We start from the raw sequence: 22,469 nt of genomic DNA, 5'->3' as shown, positions 1-22,469 counted from the left end.
TTTTATATAGCATGTTAAAGTTGTCACTTTTTGAGGGTGAGCAAAAACGCAGTTTTTTGCCTGTCCTTTAAATGCAAATGAGCTGCTGCTCCCGGCACAGGGGGCGGAGCTTCAAAAGCTTGTGTCCTTTTACATCACACAGACATGCACTGAAAATTTCTAAAACTTTTAGCCTTTTATGTTCAAACCGGAGTCAGACAAAGATGGAGAGACTCAAGAAGAAGTGACAACATGTAGAAGCAACAGGACATTTCTGAATGGTTAGTTGATGAATTTATGTAGCTTATGTGTAGTTATCTTCTAGTCATTGATTAGCATATTCTGTCTTGATAATCTATAAATCGTGTTCCGGGGGTGGGGTTTATGTAAATTTTAGGAATGGAGGAATGTGGTGTAGTCTCTACCAGCCGTTTGTTGTAGTCCTTAAAAAGCGATTTCTTTAAAAGCAGATATCTCCCTTTGCTTTGAACTTTGAGCGTCGTAACTTTGCAGATGTTGTTTATGCTCAAACAGCAACATTACACACTAACTAAAGCAATTATGGACTGGTTCATAACCCGCTGACACACTTAATGTGCAATATGTGTTGTTCATGTCTGTGTATTTGATGTTATTGGGGGGTATATGTGAGGTGTGGGATGTGTTGTTGTGTCAGTGTATTGTTGTTAATTAAGTTGTATATGTGAGCATACCAAGACAAATTCCTAACAAATATAATTTTGAAATGGCTAAATAAATGTTGAACTTAAAGTTAGAAAAGTGAACAACCTTACATTGATCTTTCACAAAAAATACATTTCTCTATGGAGAAACAGAATGAGATGTTTGCTTCTTACCCTACTGTTGTGCTCCATTGGGGCAGCCATGTAAATAAAAAAATGTCTTATTTGGAGTGTGACAATGTGGAGCAATTAAAACAGTTCAAAGGCTTGAGTTCTCCTCCAGTTTAAAGTCCATTGAGTGATCAAAGCGAAGAACAGCAGCTGCCATTTCAGCTCACGGTTGGGTTACCAGCAGATAATACAACATGGTTTGTGGCTTTCGGTTGACCAAAGCCACACCAACAGCTCTGTGTTTTTATCCTATAATTTGAAATGTAACTTTCTTTTCAGCTGTAAGGAAATGTGCTGAAGCCTGTTGAATTTTTTTTGTCTTTTTGAATGGATCTCCATTGCTTTTGATATTGTTTTCTAGGAGCTGGTTATCATGGGTGCACCTGGTTCTTACTACTGGACCGGAACAGTCAAAGTGTTTAACATGACATCCAATACTCACTACAACCTTAATCAAGACGACCTGAGCCCTCATAGATACAGCTACCTTGGTAATTCCTGCTTATTTAGATGTTAATAACTACTTCAATATTGCATGCTGTAGTCAGTCCATCACAGATTTGTGTTTTTTAGGGTATGCTGTGACTGCTGGTCACTTTTCCTCTCCAAACACCATAGATGTGGCAGCTGGTGCACCTCAAGACAGTGGTGGTGGAAAAGTGGGTGGTTTTCACTTAGTTTCCTGCAGTGTTCAGAAATTGCATCATTGCTTCCAGGTTCTGTTTACATTACACCAACTTTGACATTATAAAACCACATTGTCATCCGTCATTTTAGGTTTACGTCTTCAGAATTGAGGGAACATCTCTTGTGAAGATCTTTCAAGCCTCAGGGAAAATGGTGGGTATAGTGTTCAGGTTTACTCATTTCTTCCAAATGTTAGATGTTTATTTAATCACTCATTGCTATTTAAAGGAATCGTTCTCTTTTCTGTGCAACACAGTTTTGAAGAATTTGTACAAATGCATGTGTTGATCAGGGGCTGTGGAGATCCTAAAAGGACAAAAAGCATCATAAAAATGCCATTAACCCTTTAAACGCCTAGTGTATCATACTTGATATGCAAATTTCTTATGCCTCTAAATTGTCAATATGATCAAATCTACTACATGCCCTCTGATTGATAGTTTTTACTTTTTTAGCAAGTAAAAGTCATTTTAGTATCTAAATGATTTTTATAAAGTAAACATAACTTTTATATTGTTAGTAATATTTTAAGATGGACACTTATTGGACTGAAGCAACTTAGGTTTACGTAATTATCCTTACATAATTTTTTCTTTTTTAGAAAAAATCGTGTTAAAATGTGAATATAATATGAAACAGTAGGCATTGTTGTATTGCATTCTATTATGCCCCCCCCCCCCCCACACACACACACACAATAAAAACTACAGAGATTTGATCATAAAACCAAGCATTTAAATATCATCTTACTGAGACATTATTGGGAGATATAGAGTGTCCACTGATATTTATATGCAATTTATGTAAGTAGTTGCTATACTGTTATAAAGATCTCATTTGTTTACTTTACAAGCTATCAAATTTAATTATTTTACCATATATATATATTATCAACTGCATCAAATTGCATAGTTTTGCTCAATTTGAGTCTGACAATGAAATTGAGGACTTTTTTCCTCCTTGAGTAAGAAATTCACTATATCATATTAGTCATAAAAGCCTGATGCATCAAATATGATACTCAACAAAAAAAAAACATATGCCAACTTGTTTCTTATATTGTGTCTAAATGTGTTTTACAGGGTTAAAGTCGTGCATATGACTCATGATCTATGTCCCAAGTTTTGAATGTAAGAAAAAAGGACAAAAATTGAAGTTGTTAGTTGAAAAACAGCTCTCAGATCTTATATATATTCATGTACAGTATATTCAAATATAGGTCAGCGTAGCTTGACTTTCTTCCAAAAGGGAACAGTATGAGGTAATGCATCTTATGGAGGTGTATGTGCCCTGTGCATGGCGTTGTAACCTGACCCGTTTGCTCTTGGCTCGGCTTGGTTTCAGATGGGCTCTTACTTTGGCTCCTCATTGTGTGCAGTTGACCTAAACGCGGACGGACTGTCGGACTTGCTGGTGGGAGCACCCATGCACAGCAAAATCCGGGATGAAGGCCAAGTTTCTGTTTACCTCAGCAGTGGTAATGTGAGTTCACCATGCCTTACATACATACTGTGTTACTTATTAATGATGCCAATATTTGTCATAAACGACACTTAAATGCTTTTAAAGTTGGTACACTAATGTCTTAAAGCTGCATTGTGACCAGGTTTTAATTTTAAGGTAAATATCTTCATGCAACTTGACAAATGTTTTGAACACAAGTTTTTTGTTCCTGTTTGTTCAGGGAGTAATGGAGGAGGTCGCGATATTGAACGGTGACAATGCATACAACGCTCATTTTGGAGAGTGTATCACGTCTCTTGGGGACATTGATGACGATGGCTACCAAGGTCAGTGTCCAAAGTCTGCTTGAGTTCAAAATGATCACACATCAGAGCAGTGCATGAGCAACTAATAGTGAAGACCTTCAACATAAAGGAATATTCTGAAAGAGTCTGTCAGATTATTTCTTTGAAATAAATTAATACTTTTATTCAGCAAGGATGCATTAAATTGATCAAAATTGACAGTAAAGACGTTTATAATGTTACAAAAAAAATCATATTTCAAATAAATACTGCTAATTTGAACTTTGAAAATGTAAAGAATCCTAAAAAAAAAGTGTATCATGGTTTTTCAACATTGATAACAATAAACAAAATTTCTTCGAGCCGCAAATCATCTAATAAGAATGATTTCTGAAGGATCATGTGACACTGAAAACTGGAGTAATGATGATGAAAATTCAGCTTTGATCACAGGAATAAATTACATTTTACAATATTTCACAATATTACTGTTTTTACTGTATTTTTGATCAAATAAATGGAGCCTTGGTGAGCAGAAGAGACTTCTATTAAAAACATAAAAATAAAAAACTTTTGAATGGTAGTTGATGTTTTAAATATGCAGTTATCACACAATGAATTGTAAGTGTGTTACAGTACACATATGTTTAACCTGGTATAGTCCTTTAAATTCAAAATGATCACAAAAGCAAATTTTGCAAAACTCATATTTCCACTGTATTGGAGACAGACAGACATCGTTTGTCAAGTAACTGGAAAAGATATTTTGATGTGAAGCAGACTCAAACCTCAGATATCTCCTCTGTGACTTGTGTTCTCACTCTTGATTTTCCTGGCACCCCAGAATCCAGTCGGAGGCTTTTCTTGGCATCTGGTTTCGCTCTTTACCTGATGCATTGCTTGATTGTAGCTCTATTTTCTGCATGTTGCCTTTTTTTGTAGTTTTAGTACGGACTTTCCTCATAAGTGTTACTGAAAGTGTTTAGGGAGACTGACCATCTGATAATAAAAGACCAAACACAAATCCATTCATGTGGAAACAAGATGGTAAGAAATCAGAGCTTATGAAAAAGCTAATTCAAATGGCCTGAGGAATATCTGAGAAGTGGAGACAGATGTGTCAGATTAAACAGGAAGTGAATCTTTCCGTTGTGGGACAGCGAGGGGGTTGGCAGCACTTTTAAAACAAGAATCTGATTCAAACAATCAAGCATCTTAGTAAAAATGTACGTGTGTATCGAGAAGCATTAACTTCTTTAGGGGTCAGTGTTGTAGTAAATTGTCTTTTAGGAGGCTGTAACCATAAAGAGATTACATGAGGTTAACCTGTTTCCCTTTGACCTGCCTCTTATTGGGTATAAATTTACATCAGCATGTGAAAAACAGGGGGGTCTGTTCCCTAATAAAGATTTCTATTGCAAATAAATCCTGCTCTTTTAAACTTTCTATTTGTCAGAGAATCCTGAAAAAAAATCCTTCAAGGTTTCCACAAAAACATTAAGCATCACAACTGTTAATAAGAATAATCATAAATGTTTCCTGAGCATTAGAATGATTTCTGAAGGATCATGTGACACTGAAGACTGGAGTAATGATGTTGAAAATTCAGCTTTGCAACGCATGAATAAATTACGTTTTAAAATATAGTTTTCGCATAGAATAATATTTCACAATTTGACTGTATTTTTGTGTTCAAATAAATGCAGCCTAAGTTAATATAAGAGACTTCTTACAAAAACATTAAATAATCTTACCAACCCCAAACTCTGAATGCAAATTATTTAAAGGTTTTGCATATAAATTGTCTCAGTCTCAAGTGGCAAAAATATCTCAGCCTATAAATATAGATATTAATGGTTGGTGCTTCAGATTTAGTGTTCGCAGGAATTTCTATAATTATTTGCAGTTATACAAATGTTTTTTATTGTTTCAGAATTCCATCATATACGAAACAGATCCAGAATCACAAATCAGACGAACTATATGCAAACAGATGCCATTAAAACTGTCAACCTTAAAGCAAAGCAGTTATAAAAATGTTAAAGTTTTCAAAGCTCAGCACATTTTAAATATGTGTTAGTGAAATGTGTACTGCTGCTGTTCATGCACAAGGGTTTTTTATGACTCCGTTTAAACCCCCCTGAAGTTTCACAGACCTTTACAGGCTCTCAAAAACACGTAAGTGTCCATTAAGTGACTTAGCAGAGCGTCTTTCTAACAGAGATGAGCTTAAAGCAAACAGTCATTTATTGGGGTCCTGACACACTCAAATCCACTTCTAGCGTTTCTATTCCAGTCGTAGGCCGGCTGCAAACTATGCTGTTTTTTCTAACATTTACGATTGTTGCTCGTCAGACTGTCCGTCATGAACCCAATAAGATCTTGAGTAAAAGCCAAGGCAGACTCTACGACGACTGTATATTAAGTCAGACTGTCTATCTCAGCTAAGACTTTGTTTTAAGATCAATTCATGTGCTATGTTCTTCCATCCATTAATGAGACGCGAAACTCTGTTTGGCCTACGAAAGAAATGTTTTAAAATTTAGATGACAGAATCATGGTAAATATCATACAGTGTGCACCCGGCTTTACTCTCTGTTTCTCCCTTGTTTCCATCTTTCTCATTGCCTTGTTTGCTGGTCTTTTGTGCTGTAGATGTTGCGATTGGAGCTCCTGAAGAGGATGACTATGGAGGAGCTGTCTACATCTACCATGGTGATGCCACAGGAATAGTTAACACGTACTCAATGGTAATCAACCATTATTTTGCTGAAGTGATTTGCTCAACTGTTTGTATTACTTACTGAAAATTAGTATCGATATTATTATTTTTATTATTTTTTTAATTTTATTTTAAATTGTATTTTGTCAGCTTTCAATAGTATATGGTAGAGTTGACCATTAGTTTAGTTTTTTTTCTGTTTATTTATAATGTTATTGAGTTTGGATTGGTGACTGTTTTAAAGGGATGGTATAATGCCCTATTCACAAAATGTAAAATAAGTCTCTGATGTCCCCAGAGTGTGTGTGTGAAGTTTTAGCTCAAAATACCCCACAGATATTAAAATTGTCACTTTTTGAGGGTGAGCAAAAACACACCGTTTTTCTGTCTGTCCCTTTAAATGCAAATGAGCTGCTGCTCCCGGCACGGGGGGCGGAGCTTCAAGAGCTTGTGTCCTTTTAAGTTTCAAAAACTTTTAGCCTTTTATGTTCAAACTGGAGTCAGACAATGATGGAGAGACTCAAGAAGAAGTGACAACATGTAGAATGCAACAGGACATTTCTGAATGATTGGTTGATGAATGTGTAGTTATCTTCTAGTCACTGATTAGCATATTCTGTCATGATAATCTATTAATCGTGTTCCGGGGGCGGGGTTTATGTAAATTTTAGGGTTGGTGATGTCACTAACCCGGGAGGAATGTTGTGTAGTCTCTACCAGTCATTTGTTGTAGTCCTTAACAAGTAATTTCTTTAAAAGCAAATATCTCCCTTTGCTTTGAACTTTGAGCGTCGTAACTTTGCAGATGTTGTTTATGCTCAAACAGCAACATTACACACTAACTAAAGTTAGAAAAGTCAAATCATAATCAACCACCCCTTTTTAAAATGAATTTGATGGATTGATTTAGTTGGCAATGGCTCACTTGTTTTATTGAGAAACCTAATAGCTCATGCAGTTTAACAGTTTGATTGATGGGTAAGCAGTAGGTTCATCAGATTATATCTATCGGCTGATTTTATGGAAAAATGCCTTAAATGGAGCTGAGAGTGTTAGATGGATATTGGTAGCTGAAAGAAAAATCAAATTAGCTCAAATATTTAATAAATGAACACACAAGGGAAAGGAAATGTGTAGAACTGAGTGGCGTTTTGAAATCTCTAGATGTTTTATTAATGTTTTTTTTTCTTTCTGTGTGAACGTGTTAATTCAGATGTTATGAAACGTCTCTGATTGGTTGATGTGATTTTCTCTCTCACCTTGATCGCATGCAGAGATTGTCTGGGCGAAGCATCAACCCCACCCTCCAAATGTTCGGCCAGTCAATTTCCGGCAATGTGGACATGGATGGAAACGGATATCCAGGTTTGGCTTTACTTTAGAAACTTGGCTAGTTCTGCTCGAATGAACATTGAGAATGTTCCGAATTAACTAGATCAAAACCAACCGCATTCAGTGAGAAACCATGACTGGTGCCAGACCACTAACATTGGCCTTTTGCGATCTCTGCGTAAAGATGGGAAACATGTAAAAATTTTAACGACCTTCAGTTCGTTTATTCCATTCTGGAAACCTCTAAGTATTAAACTTCAGTGTGTAACTCATGACATGAATGATTCGTCAAATCATGTGATTTGTCCAAAGCGATCGGGCTTATGATGTGAAAGCTGCTGTAAAAATGGCCAAAAGATGCTTCTCATCTTTTTTTGCATCCACAGAAGAATCTGGTCCAAGACAGGATTAATTATATGATGGAGAATGTCCCATGCTTCTCTAATCCGAGGAATGTGGATTAAGTGGTGTTTGCTTAATTTTCTCAACCGCTTCTTGACACGTTGTGTCTGCTCGGCCGAGCTCGTACTGCTGTGGCCAGCAAGCATTTTGTTTACAGCATTCCACAGTGGACGCTCTGATTAAACAGAGGCGAAAGAGAATATCAACAAAGAAGACTTCATCTTCTAAGTGATTTAAACAATTTAAAAAAAAAAAGTGTTCAAAAAAACACTTCCTTTATATACTGGATAGCAGTTAGCATGTACAATAATTGTGCTGTTTTGCATTAGAGTTTACTAATTAGTGGTGACCAATCATAACCTTTTGCTATCACAGAAAAAATATTTTAATATTTATAGTATTTATTCATATTTTACTTTTATATATATATATATATAATTTTTAATTGTTAGCTTAATTGTTAACTTAGCTTAAGTTTTAAGAATTTTCTCATGTGCTTTTGTCATTTTTATTAGTTTTTATAAGTTTTTATTTTATTTCTATAGTACTCCTTTTTTATGTATTTTTTGTTTTAGTACTTCAATTACATTCTATTTTTTAAGTTCTTCATCTAATATTTATATGGGCTGTCAAACGATTAATCGCGATTAATCACATCCAAAATAAAAGTTTGTTTTTACATAATATATGTGTGTGTACGGTGTATAATTATTTTCTATATATAAATATACACACATGCATGTATATATTTAAGAAATATTTGCATGTATATACTGTGTATATATATTTATATTATATAATTTATATTATATATAAATATTTTATATATAAATAACACATTTTTCTTAAATATATATGCATGTGTGTGTATTTATATATAGAAAATAATTATACTCCATACACACACATATATTATGTAAACACAAACTTTTATCTTGGATGCGATTAATCGCCATTAATCGTTTGACAGCCCTAATATTTATATTTCATTTTATCTCACCAATTATGATTTTTAATAGTTTTAAGCTCTGAATTTTATCTTATGATAACATCTTATCATCCAGATAAACGATTTTGTTTGTTTGTTTTCATCCATATCAGATGTGACGATAGGGGCGTTCATGGCTGACAGTGTGGTTTTGTTAAGGTAAGTTGTGCACTTCGGATCCAACAAAAGCTTAATTACATCAGTTCCTAGTTAGTGATCTCTTATAATCATCCCATCCATTCCGGTGTAGCTTTGACCTTTCTTTGCTGTTGCATGTGACAGATCCAGGCCAGTGATCTCGGTGGACGTCTCCATCTTTTTGCCTGTCTCAATAAACATCACAGTACCGCAGTGTCATGAGGGTCCACAGCATCTCAACTGCTTCAATGTCACCATCTGCATGAGCTTTCGAGGAAAACATGTGCCTGGCCACATAGGTGACTCTCTATAGATTCGTTTTTGGGAGGGTTTTTGGTTCAGTGTTTTGGGATTTTTATTTTATTTTATTTTATTGCATTGCGTTTTATTGCATTGCAATGCATTTTAGATCATTTTAATTTAATTTATTTTATTGCAATGCATTTTAATTCATGGCATTTTATTTTAAAGCATTTTTTAATATGTATTATTTAATTGTTATTATTTTTATTTTATTTTACTCACTAAACCCATAACTACATACTCTTGATAAACAGTAATTCACTATGAATCACTTTTGGCAGATATCACCAAACATATTTTTAAAATTGCTCTGAAAAAAAGTCTTTTTTTTCCCATTAAATCTAGTTGTTTTGTTTCTGATATTTTGTTTTTGTTGCTTGACTCAATGAGCCTGACTGCATGAGAATGACCTCTTGCTAAACCGTTGGGTGTGGCCACTGCTTGCTGAGTGGGTGTGGCCTTATGGGAGATGGAGTATATAAAGGGGGTGTTACATAATGGGACGTTTCAGGGAAGTACAGAGCACTAGTGTTAGCTCCATATGGCACTCGCATTGGGAAGTGCACCTTGTGTCTGGGTAACGCCCTGGTTCTGTAGGCCGGAGTGAGCTCATAGTGCGCTCACAGCTGGATGTGTTCAAAGAACAATCCCCTGCATTGGTCCAGGAGCCCCTTCCTGCTCACAGACCCTCATTAGAGTAACACCCTGTGAGACTAGCAGAGAAATAATAGCTCTTACTCACCGTCAGGATTGGAGCAAGGGTCCTGCAATTAAACATTTGACCTCATCACAAAAACTGTCGAGAAATTCATCAAGTTCCTCCAGTCACACTCATGGCAGTGGAAAGAAAGCCGCTATTTCTGGGGTCCTGTCCAAGAGTTCTGTGTTTTTGATCAATTTCTGGGTTTTGGAAAAGCCTGTAGGTGTAGATGGATGAATCTCACCAAGAGATGTCTGGATCATATTTCATCCCAAAACAAAAAGAAAAATGCAATATTATTTTTCATAAAGAACCTGAAACTTACTTTAAGAGCAAGGCCAAACTTATTATTTTTTTTATTTTTTTTGACGTTGTATTAATGACAATTCAGCACATTTCCTCTTTAATGCAAAACATCTCATTATTGTAATGTGAAAAAATATAATATTGTTTGAATTGTATTGTATAATTTTAAGTACACATCATAATTTAAATGTGTTAAAAAATATCACAATATAACAGTAATGATAATGAGATTTTATTTGCATTATATTGATGAAATGTACTTATTTGTCATTAAATATTTATTTATTTATTCAAGTTTTTATTTATTTTATTTTTTAATGATTCATCAGTACCATTTGAACCATATTTCTTCAATGTCCTTGCTGTTTTCTCAGACTTCCACAAATGAAACCTTTAACTCTTGGACGTGGCCCAGGAAATGTTCTTGTACTGTTCTCTCTCGTTTCCACAACTTTGACAGTGGGAACTTGACGTCTTACTTGACTTTGTTTTTAAATCTAAAATCGCCCTGGAATGCTTCTGATAGTGTGTGTTTAACCACAGATCATGTTATGAGAGATGTTTACACATTGTTGTCTTACAGAAATGTGTGTGTCTGTTTTCCTCCTCAGAGTTGCTGTACAATCTAACAGCAGATGCAGATAAGAGACTCAAAGGTCTGCCGGCCCGGGTGTATTTTGGAAACGGTGTTGAGCAGACCAGTGCTGTAAGTCAGCGTTTCAGCCTGGAAATCAACCGACAGCAGTGCCATCAGTACACGTCCTTTGTAAGGGTGAGTTTACTCAAAGATATCCCAGCATACCTCATGTTCCAATGGTTCAGACTCCAGGGATTTGTCCTTGAGTCAATATAAAATCAAAATGTACCCGTTTTACTTCCGTAATGTACATTCCTGGTCTTGTTGTGCATTCATCCTTGTTATCCCAACAAATAAAATTTGTCTTTGTAATCTTTCATCAAAAGTTAATAACCAATAGCCAAAAAGCAACATTTTTAGGCTGCTGTTTTAACCATGTAAAGGCTACTGTTTTATATTTAATACGCAAATTTTGAATCATGTTCAAATGTGAGTTTCCGGCTCATCAGGCTTTTGAGGAAGGTTTATTTTTTCATCTCTTAATCATCATTGTATTGCATTGCATTATGTGTTTAAAAACTACAAGCTTTGATCGTAAAACTAAGCATTTAAATATCATCTTTCTTATTGGTAAATATAGATGTTGATTAATATCAATTATGAGATGTAAAGCTCACTTTTAAAATGCATTCAGTTCCTGATGAAGATCCAGCCTACTTTCTTTCTCGTAAAATGTCCCGTTTCACCGGGACATTACAAAGTAAAATGGGTTGTGAACATCATTTCATTTTGACTACATTTTGTCTTGTAGTCTGGATGTATCAGCACCGCAGAATTCATGCTGGTCCATGTGATGTTGTTTGCACTTGTCCTCGACTGACCCAGTGTCTTTTCTCTCCCATGACCTGTACTGTAAACAGCCCTGTGCTGGAGGTCAAGCCATGTTGTGCTGAACTTTCTTTCACTCCATCAACATGCACCAAATATGTCCATACGCAGTTTTCTGTAACTGCTTCGAAATCGTAGCTTTTGTTGGTTTTTATTTGTTGCTGGTTGTCGAATAATACAAGCTATGAATTTGAAAACGGTGTGATTTCACACCTGCACATTAAATAAATAGTTAGTATGGCAATTTTGACTGTCAAGCTCGTAAAAACTCAAAAGAGCACACTTAAAAATGACTTGTGTGCTGTGTTCTGAAGCAATACGATAGATTTGTGTGAGGAAATGGCCAAATTGTGTTGCCATGTACTGCAATCTTCCCTTCAAAGGACTATCCATGTCTTTGGTGCCGAGCTCTGATTAAATCATGTAGGAGCTTGTGTGGTTTGAGTCAAAGGAGATTTTCACTAAGTGACCTATAATAAAGTCTCACTATCAAAATGAGATACCCACCATCAGGTGACAAACAACTACCTTTGAAATGCAGCGTGCTTAATGAGAGACCTTGTTTTGTGAGTGGGCCGAGAGACAGTGGTCATTGTGAGCACACAGTTAGCCTCTTGTTGTCTGTCTGCTGGTAACAGGCTGCTATCACAGCGTCAGTATCCTCAGGGCTTCCCGGCCGTGACGAGAAGGCCCACACGGAGCCTGTAAACTTCACTGGCACTGCTTTATGAGTCACTTCTCCATAGGGGATCTTCTTACAGGAAGGGTTTGCCCCATACCATGCTCCTGTTTTTGCTTTACACGAAACAGCGCATGATACAAATATGCTTTAACCAACAACATTAAGCCTGTGACAATAGAGTTTGCTGACCTGGTCTTAAGTACATTCACACATGGTTTTCCTTTGGCAGCTGTAAGACTGGTAAGGGTCATGCTACAAAATGTGCCTTTTGTGTTCTTACATTACATGCATGACTAATGACTTTAACACTTTTAACAACTTAACTCAAAAACTGAATATGTGGTATGTATTAAAAAAAAGTTAGTTTTGTCATTAGGGGACCGTTTTAAAGGGTTAGTTCACCCAAATTAAATTAAAATTATCCCATAATTTACTCACCCTCAAGCCACTCTAGGTGTATATGACTTTCTTTTTTCAACCGAACACAATCAGAGTTATATTCAAAAATATGTTATTCCAAGCTTTATAATGGAAGTGAATGGTACCTTTTTTTTAAGCCCAAAAAAGCACATCCATCCATCCATTATAAAAGTAAAAACAAGGTAGCATTCACTCCCATTATAAAGCTTCGAAGAGCCAGAATATTTTTAATATAACTCTGATTGTGTTCGGCTGAAAGAAGAAAGTCAGATAATTTTCATTTCTGGGTGAACAAACCCTTTAAATTGTGAACCTTGTTCCCATGATTTTGAAAAGCAAGCTATTGAGTATTGAAAACTGTGTATTTGTGGCATTAAATACCAGCATTCAATTCTCTAAGAAGCATACAGTTTCATGATGACCTTGAGTAAAAGGCTTTAAATATCAACTTTTTGAAGTAGAAAAGGCTCCTTTTTTACACAATGACCCTTAAATGTCTTTGACTTTAAAGTAGCTGCTAACAAATACACATGAATACAGCTTTGCTGTAGCGAAGGGGAGACATAATGCATCTTAATATTTCATCTTGTTTATAGACACTGCAGATTTGTTGCTGCATCTTTCATTGTGTTTGTACTTTCAATTAAACATTGTACAATCTCCTCTCAAGGCCTAAAACAACCAGAGAGCTGCTGTTTATTGCACATTTTTCACTGATGGTCTGAGTCAGCGTGGTTTATTTTATGTTTTAAATGTTTTGGAGAAACTTTTTTGGACTAGGGAATCTCAGATAGAGGGATATGTGTTTTAATGGCTGGTTAATGAGTGAGAATTGTAACGTAATGCCTTCAAAAGTTGTCCTTGTGTTCTGGGTGGGCAGGCGGATCACCATGCCTTCTCACTGGGTGATCCTTAATGGATCAAGCAGCTTAAACACACTTCATCTACTACAGTAAATACACTCATTTGTCACACTTGTCTTGGTAGATTTGACGTGGATCCTGTCTGTCAGTGGAGAAACTTCTGTATCTCACTTACATTACAAGTCTGAATGTCCAACAAAGACGGCTTTACAAGTGTTTCCATCCAGCTTGATATTTAGTAGTTCCATGTGGAGAAAACTGTTATCTTTTGGTATTTGCTGGTGCTTTCTAAGGCCCTACTACTTCTGCTCATGTTCGACTTTGGTGTGTATCTCATCCCACTGCACTTTGGCATCATGACGGCAAGTTTTGCATGGGCAAACTCCACTCACGTTTTCTTCAGAACATGTAAATCTAATCTAATATTGAATTTTCTCTACTAATTTGCAGTATGAATTTGTATTATATTGCAAAGTACATAGTATACACAGCAAGAGTATAATCATAGCAAACACTTTCAACTTAGTCTGAAGTAAATTGACCCTGTTAGCACAACTTTGAATCAACCTGTCAGCCTTATGTAAGTGAGACGTACTTTTATTGCACTGTATTCTTTGTGCATTTGTGAGAAGTGTTTGCATTAGCAGAGCTGTTTGTGTAAGAAAAGTATCTGTGCCTATGACGTGTCTTAGGATTGTTTAAACTGATTATGCCAGGCATGGCTTTAGTGGAGTTATATTATGGAAGTTGTCAGGCCGTTTTTATGTGCACTGGGTGGTATAGTAGAGCAAAGGAGTTACACAGTTCAGAAGTTTGAGGTCTATAAGATTTTTTTTTATTATTACTGTTTTTAAACTTATACTCACCAAGGCAGAATTTATTCAATAAAAATACAGTAAAATTTTTTTTTTTTTAAATACTATTACAATTTCAAATAACATGAATATATATTCTACATGAATATTTTTTAAAATGTAATTTATTCCTGTGCTCAAAGCTGAATTTTCAGCATCATTACTCCAGTCTTCAGTGTCACATGATCCTTCAGAAATCATTTTAACATGCTGATGTGCTGCTCAATAAACATTTCTTATTATTATCAAAGTTGAAAACAGTTTGTGCTCCCTCATATTTTTTTTGGAAACTGTGATGCATTTTTTTCAGGATCATTTGATGACATTTATATTTACATATTTGGCAGACGCTTTTATCCAAAGTGACTTACATTGCATTTCAAGCTACACATTTACAGTCTTATCAGTTCTTGCTTTCCCTGGGAATCGAACCCATGACCTTGGCGTTGCAAGCACCAACGCTCTACTGTTTGAACTACAGCTACATGTGATGAATAGAAAGTTCAAAAGAACAACATTTTGTAGCATTATAAATGTCTTTTCGATCAATTTAATGCATCCTTGCTGTATAGTGAAAAGTATTAATTTCTTTAAAAAATTACTTTACTATAAATAGTCAATCCAAAAACGATGCAGATAAAACTGATTCACTCTAATGGATTCCCATAATTATAAGCCTCGTATCGGTTTGTCAAACAACACTCAAATATGTTCCAAAACATGAGTGTGTTTATTCAGTCGGCGAGTTTAAAGCAGCACAAATCCCCCGTCATCAAGTGTGATTTGGCTGCTGTCCCGAGGGCCGGGTCTGCACGGCTCTCCTCTCATTTATCCGGGTGTTAGTGTCTCCCCGCAAGAAGCCAGGACCCCCACTCTCTATCTGAGGTATGCTAATGGAAACCAGCTGGCTCTCCGCTGGGATCTCTGGAGGGAACCTTCACTAACTCTCACACGTTGAAAGCACTGTGAGGAACGTCACAGCGGTCCGGGGAGATGTTGTTTAGTCAACTGGAGCTCTTGTTCTGGCCCTCCGGTGACATTGAACTGGTTTCAGTCTGTGAATGCGTTCAGACTCACTTCACTATATTTTGCAGGAGAACATTTGGACGAACCTTCATCTTGATTTAAGAGATATCTGCATATTGTTTTTCTTTGTTAACCTTGGTTTCTGAGCAAAGAAAATACCTGCTGATTTAGGTTAGTTGAGGCCAATGAATGTGATATTTGCATTGGCTGATCTTACTTTGTTTTTTGCTTTTTTGATCTCGCAAGTTTTTTTAAATAGACCTTGAAATTGGATTTCACGTTTGATTGACTTTTAAATCTTTATTGAATTCTTATTCTTCGCCACATGACCGGGCCATTAGGATTCGGTTGCGAGAATAACTCTGACAGAGATATAAAGTGCCCAGTCACAGTCTGCTTTGCTTTTATGTGCTGTTTAGAGGAGTGTTCATTTGAAAAACTTGAATATTTTCTTTAAATATTATTTTAATCTTTGCTTAATTAGCATAAATATGAATATATTAATATTTGCAGTAGAACAGTATCTGTTAAAAGCATTTAAAGGTACACGATGTAACTGCATGCATTCATATTAATATACTTTATGTATGTTAATATACAGTATATGATGTTTGAATATGTTCTCTGTCAGTATTGTGAATATGTTTGCAGTAGATTAGTGTTTAAAATGGTATAAATAATATATTTTATTATATATTATAATGTTTACATTATGTCCAAGACTAGCTTCATTGTGGCCAAGTAGATACATATGTTGAACTCTAGTTATATAATTTTGTTTATCTTTATTCAATTAGTTCCCCAAACAGGAACAAGCTACACCATTTCCTGTTTAGTAATGTGCATCGCAGCGCAATCCAGAATTAGTTGTGATTTAATTAGATGAAATTTGACCTGCAGGACGTACGTTTAATTGAACAGATTGTTCTTTTCCAAAGGTTGCTGTGGTTGGTTTGACACAAGCATTCCTGTGCACACTGAGGTTAGAAAAACTTTGTGAAACCCCTGCATGAAGCCAAAAGAAACAAGCATCTACACGGGCTTCTCAAAATTCTAGTAAATAGTCTAGTTATAATTTCCCTCCGCTAGAATAGGAGGCATTACGTAACAGATTCATGTTGATCATTTTAAACATGTTTTTATTGGCACAGTTTTATGGAATATCATACCAGACTGCCAGATGTTCTTTGCTTGGTTATTTTTAGCCAGATAAACTGCATATGTGGTGCACTAGCACCTAAGAGCAAGCGAGCAAATGTTTTGTTAAATGTTTTTTGATATTGATGGATGTTTTTGGATGAACTTTTGGAGTTGAGTGGAAGATTCGGCTGGTTTCTTGTCTTACCATTGCCACCCTCATGCTAACCGTTCACTTCATCACCTCATGACATTTTCACAATCCAATGTTTTTTTCATGCACAATGGGTCGAAAAACTGCTTGGGTGGATTTTCCATATTGCATATAGAGATCAGGGCAAGTTTAAATGTCCATGCTGAAGGATGAGGCATTAGAGGAATCAACACTCAAATGAGCAGAACCAGATGCGAGGGACAAATCTATTTCCTGTGTTATTATGGCAGCCACACACACTGTTCTCTCTAGTAGAAAGGAAATGACAATAGTATTTTCTGGACTGTTAGACTAGATGTGGTTTACCCTGGATCCCATTGCAATAAATAGGCCTGAATTCCTCGATTATATATATTGTCAGATGATTCCTCATATTGATTCAGTTTTTTTCCTCATAGCAAATCTATGTAAATAGCTTAGCATAATTTATCACATATGATGGACAAAGTACACAACTTCCTTACTTGAGTGAAAGTACAGATACTACTTGTCAAATATTAAGTAAAATTTATAAAGACCGATTTTTACTGAAGTAAAAGTACAGAAGTACTCGTTTTTAAAAGTACTTTAGTATCAAAAGTAAGAAGCAAATGTCAATGCAGTGTTTTATTATTGTTGCATTGTTGTATGTAATACTTACAGTACCTTATGCCTCTGAAGCAACCTAGAGAAGACACCTATCAGTTAGTAGTATCTGTGGAATTTAAGAGCTTTTAGAATGTGATAAAACCTATAGAAATTAAACTGAATTGACAAAAAAAGACAGCCATAATCATCTTCCTCTTTTTTTTTTTTTTTTTTTTTTTTTTTTTTTTACACTCCTACCACCCAACAAAAGAAGTACACATCTATGTGTCATCTATGCACATTTGAATCAAGTGTTTCTATAAAAATCCAACCTGGTTTAAAACCCAGCTCCACAACCATAGCTGTGAAACTGCCCAACAGCAAAACTGCTTTAACAAACAGCAAAACAGACCTATTTGCCATGGATGCACGCACTGTGCCGAGGATCTGTCTTCGTACATTTTGCCACCAGTTGAGTAGTGTTCTAGCCTGGAAATCCAGACCTAAATCTGAAAGATTAAAAGAAAGATCGGCCAGCTCGAGGGGCGGCACCAAGCATGCATTTGAAAATCTCACTGCACACAATTGGATAACACTACGACCAATCACAACAAGCCCCATACGCTTAGCTAGCAGTGGAGATAACTGGTAGATTAGACTCTTGCCGTATCCGGTCGGCAAAACAGCAAAAACGCCCTTCTTGCAAAGGAAGGATTCGAGCGCCGTCTTCTGTTCCTCTTTTAGATAAAAAGCCAAGTCTAACTCGTTCATTGTAGCGGCCAAAGCCGTTTCAAACAACTGGTGTTCATCCATAGCCATCTTGCAATGTTTACTAATGACTTGGACGTCGCAGCGCTGTCGTCATCTTTAGCTCGCCTCTGGCCCGCCTATATCAGATAACCCGATGTGATTGGTGCAGCTCGGATACAAGGGCATATTTAATGAGCATCATTACTCGACGCCAGAGTAAACTCGCTGAGCAAATTCAACTTGTGCTCTCGCGAGAACTCTGGATTTCCAGGGTAGTAGTGTTCAAAGAACATGATGGTAAATCGCTGAACTCCACGACACGTTACCCTACAAGACTGATCACTGATAGGCTGTCTGAATGTCTGTCACCTACAAAAAAAACAATCATGTTTTAGAGATGAAAAAAAATCATTCCCTGACTGACATTACTACTTTCTACTTAAGGACCTTGACAGAAATGTAATGGAGTAAAAAGTACGATATTTGTCTTTCAAGTGTAGTGATGTTAAAGTAAAAAGTTTCCAGAAAAATATAATACTCAAGTAAAGTACAGATACTCAAAAAGTGTACTTAAGTACAGTACAGTACTCAAGTAAATGTACTTTGTTACTGTCCACTTCAATCACTCGTTCAGCGATAGGAAACCCATTAGTCACGGTCCCACATGAGATAGGCTTGGGATTTGTTGCACATGCTCTATGGAGAAGCTACAGGCTGTCAGATTCCTTTAGCTGTCTGGTTGTTGTATTGTATGTCACTCATAGTTCTCTTTACCATGTTTACATAAATGCCTCAAATCCTGCACGGGCTTTACTGATGTCTGTGGCAATGTAAGGAGCAAGTGAGGAAAGCAGCCCATTTTAAAGTGTTGCTCTCGTGCTCAATATACAACTGACACAGTTAAGCTCACAACACTCATCAGTTTATACTGTACTGGCATGCTGATAGAGAAACTAGTAAAGTAAGTTACATATACTTGCTTGTAAAGTTGTGGCATAAGCTCCATTCCAAACCTAGCTGTCTACTGCTGTGTTAGGCATAATCCTAATTCAAGAGAACCTCGAAAGTGACTGATTATTGAGTCTGAAATAAGCATGTTGCTATGATAAAGATGTGATACTTCAAGCATGAAATAAACAGTACACACTCACATGTTTTAATTAAAATGATCTGTTTTATCTTTCAGTGTTGAATGCAATATTCACTACCATTAAAAAAAAAACGTTAAAAAAGAAGTCTCTTAATCTTACCAAGGCTGCATTAATTTGATCAAAAAAACAGTAAAAACAGCAGTATTCTGAAATATTATTTACAATTTAAAATAACTGTTTTCTATTTGAACATATTTTAATATGTAATTTATTCCTGTGATCCAAAGCTGAATTTTCAGCATCATTACTCCAGTCTTCAGTGTCACATGATCCTTCAGAAATCATTCTCATATCAATGATGAAAACAGTTGTGCTGTGTCATCTTGTGGAAACCATTCAAAATTCTTTTCAAGATTCTTTAAAAGTTGAAAATAATTATTAAGAAAAGAAAAGAAAATATTTTATAACATTAAAAATGTCACTTTTGATCAATTTCCCACATGCTTGCTGATTAAAAGTATTAAAAATCTTTAAGAACGTCTTTTGTTCTTTTATTTATTTATAACATTTCTCTAGACTATTTCAGTTTTTTTGGATTATTTTTCCCCCCAATCTAATTTGTCTAGAAATGCTGAGTAAATTGGGCCTAAATTAGCTATCTTTGAAGGCAGCCCTGTTCAAAACCACACCAGAAGCATTGTGCCCTAAAGTGCTGTCTAGGTACAGGCTGCTCACTAGGTTTTGGCAAAGAGCTAAGTGTCACACAGCACTGATACTATTTCCCATACATGCATATACTGTGTCAGATCCTGCAGTGCTGATCTGATGGTATTCATAGTTCTGACCTAGTGAGAGGACTAGGCCGTTTGCCACACTACTGGCTTTGTGTTGCCACATATAACAGTCCCGCATAACGCTGCAATTCCTCCAATGCCATTCCACGGGCTTCATTTACGCACAGCCAAGAAAGCTGATACAATGAATCCACACGGCAGGAAGGTAATCATATCCAGCTGTCTCCCAATAAACACGCTCACGACTCCAGCATCTATTTATAAAACATGGTGACGGAAAAATATTAAATTGCAAGAAACCCACAATACTGACCATTAATGTCATGGAAAGAACTCTGAAACATGTCGAAATGGGAGAAAACTTCATATGAAGTAGCCAAGCATCTGTTTAGTTGCTTGCTGAATTCAGGGAAAGTGGACAGCATGATGCTGGAGAGTCGTGTCACTGAATGAATGTTTCAACACGGCAGTGATCTTCCTTTACTCTGTGGACCTACTGCACATCTTGATGAGAAATTTCAGATTTCACAAGTGATTTTTATTGGTAAAATTCAATATCAGAATCAATATCGGGTCCCCTGACAATCATCATACTGTATTATATGACATAATCAGATTTAATAACTATATATGCCTTCATTCTTCATAGCATAGATTCAACAAGGTGCTGAAAACAATCCTCAGAGATTTTGGTCTATATTGACATGAAAGCATCACACATTTGCTGCAGATTTGTCGGCTGCACATCCATGATGTGAATCTCCCGTTCCAGCAAATCCCAAATCTGCTCTGCTGGACTGAGATCTGGTGACTGTGGAGATGTTTGAGTTTAGTGACTCACTGTCATGATCAAGAAACCAGTTTGAGATGATTTGAGCTTTGTGACGGCATGTTATCCTGCTGGAAGGATCCATCAGAAGATGATACTCTGTGGTCATAAAGAGATGGACATGGTCAGCAACAATACTCAGGTAGACTGTGGTGTTTAAATGATGCTCAGCTGGTACTGAGAGTGTGCCAAGAAAATATATAACACACTATTACACCTCCAGCAGCCTGAACTGGTGATATAAGGCAGGATGGATCCATGCTTTTCACTCTTTACACCAAATTCTGTCCCGACCATCTGAATGTTGCAGCAGAAATCGAGACTCATCAAACCAGGCAACGTTTTCCCAATCTTCTATTGTCCAGTTTTAATGAGTCCGTGTGAATTGTAGCCTCAGTTTGCTGTTGTTATCTGACAGGAGTGTCATCGGTGTGTCTTCTTCTGCTGTAGCTCTTCTGCTTCAGTGTTGGACATGTTGAGCGTTCAGAGACGCTCTTCTGCAGATCTCGGTTGTATCGAGTGCTTATTTGAGTTACTGTTGCTGTTAATGAACCAGTCTGGTCATTCTCCACTGAACTCCGGCATCAACAAGGCATTTTCACTCACTGGATATTTCTCTTTTCAGACCATTCTCTGTAAACCCTAGAGATGGTAGTGTGTAAGTCTACATGCCTAGAGTTGCTGCCATGTGATTGGCTGATTAGATATTTGCCTTAACAGCGAGCAGTTGACCAGTTTTACCTGTAAGTGGTGAGTGTATGTGTATGAATACTGAGTGTATATGTGCACCAAGAAAACGTGTTTCAAGCAACATTTCCATTGTGAGATTTGGCTTGCATAAATGTGCATTTTGTCAACCACACAATGTTCTGATAAATTTGTTTTTCTGTTCCCTAAAGCAGGACTTTAGAGGGTTTTATTTATATGGTCTGATGGACATGCTGTTATGTGTGGTGTTCAACACCTGACTTCTCTCTAGTGAATGTTTAACAACAGCCACACTAGTGACTCGGTCAACCTCATCCACACCCTGGTTGTTGTTGGAATCGTGTCTGTTTTCCTATTGGAGCGCGGTGGTGGACTTCCTTCGGTGTGTGGGGCTCAAACATATCAAGTATAGCAGTTTATTTTACAAGAGCTGAAGTGTCTCTCGGCCCACGCGCAGTAGATTTAAAGATTGTATCCAGGCTGCATCGATTAGAACAATAGACCCAGAATAACTACACTGTAAAAGTGGACCAGTTTTATGAGCCCTGATCTCATCAGACGGAGGAAGCATCTGTCGCTGCCGTTCTGACCATTCAGGATGAACTGACGTTCACAGAGATGCTTCAGCAGAGATAAAACTAATACAATCTCTGGTGTTGAACAGAAAACAGGCAGTTTAATCTATGAACATTCACTGGACATCTGAAGTCATGCATTGATATTTCAGCCAAATAGGAGAGTCAGCTGTTCATTTTTCTCACAATATTGTATAGAAATGCTAAATAATTTCCTAGATGATCACTAGATGCTACTTTTTTGTAGTTTTGAATGTTATTTTTTTAAAGATAGGATATAGGGTTTTATTATAAATGGAATATAAATGACAGCTGGAAGTCCATCCCTCACCAAA

General features: G+C 36.5%; 1 protein-coding gene across 2 annotated transcripts in view; it reads left to right on the top strand.

The window, feature by feature from the left end:
* Window positions 1-22,469, top strand: part of itga9 (integrin, alpha 9) — an 88,168-nt gene that overhangs the window by 21,899 nt on the left and 43,800 nt on the right. The window contains exons 6-15 of one of the 2 annotated variants that reach the window (XM_079854513.1): window positions 1,195-1,324; window positions 1,407-1,492; window positions 1,611-1,673; window positions 2,865-3,002; window positions 3,205-3,310; window positions 5,924-6,018; window positions 7,265-7,355; window positions 8,826-8,871; window positions 8,995-9,149; window positions 10,771-10,931. In XM_079854513.1, the coding sequence (XP_079710639.1) occupies window positions 1,195-1,324; window positions 1,407-1,492; window positions 1,611-1,673; window positions 2,865-3,002; window positions 3,205-3,310; window positions 5,924-6,018; window positions 7,265-7,355; window positions 8,826-8,871; window positions 8,995-9,149; window positions 10,771-10,931 (1,071 nt within the window). The remainder of the gene's footprint in view (window positions 1-1,194; window positions 1,325-1,406; window positions 1,493-1,610; window positions 1,674-2,864; window positions 3,003-3,204; window positions 3,311-5,923; window positions 6,019-7,264; window positions 7,356-8,825; window positions 8,872-8,994; window positions 9,150-10,770; window positions 10,932-22,469) is intronic. The other variant, XM_079854512.1, reaches the window with a different exon arrangement.

Source organism: Squalius cephalus, assembly GCF_949319135.1.
Source record: "Squalius cephalus genome assembly, chromosome: 21".
Taxonomy (NCBI): Eukaryota; Metazoa; Chordata; class Actinopteri; order Cypriniformes; family Leuciscidae; genus Squalius; species Squalius cephalus.
Note: the sequence above shows the minus strand (reverse complement) of the source record. Positions and strands in the feature narration are given on the sequence as shown.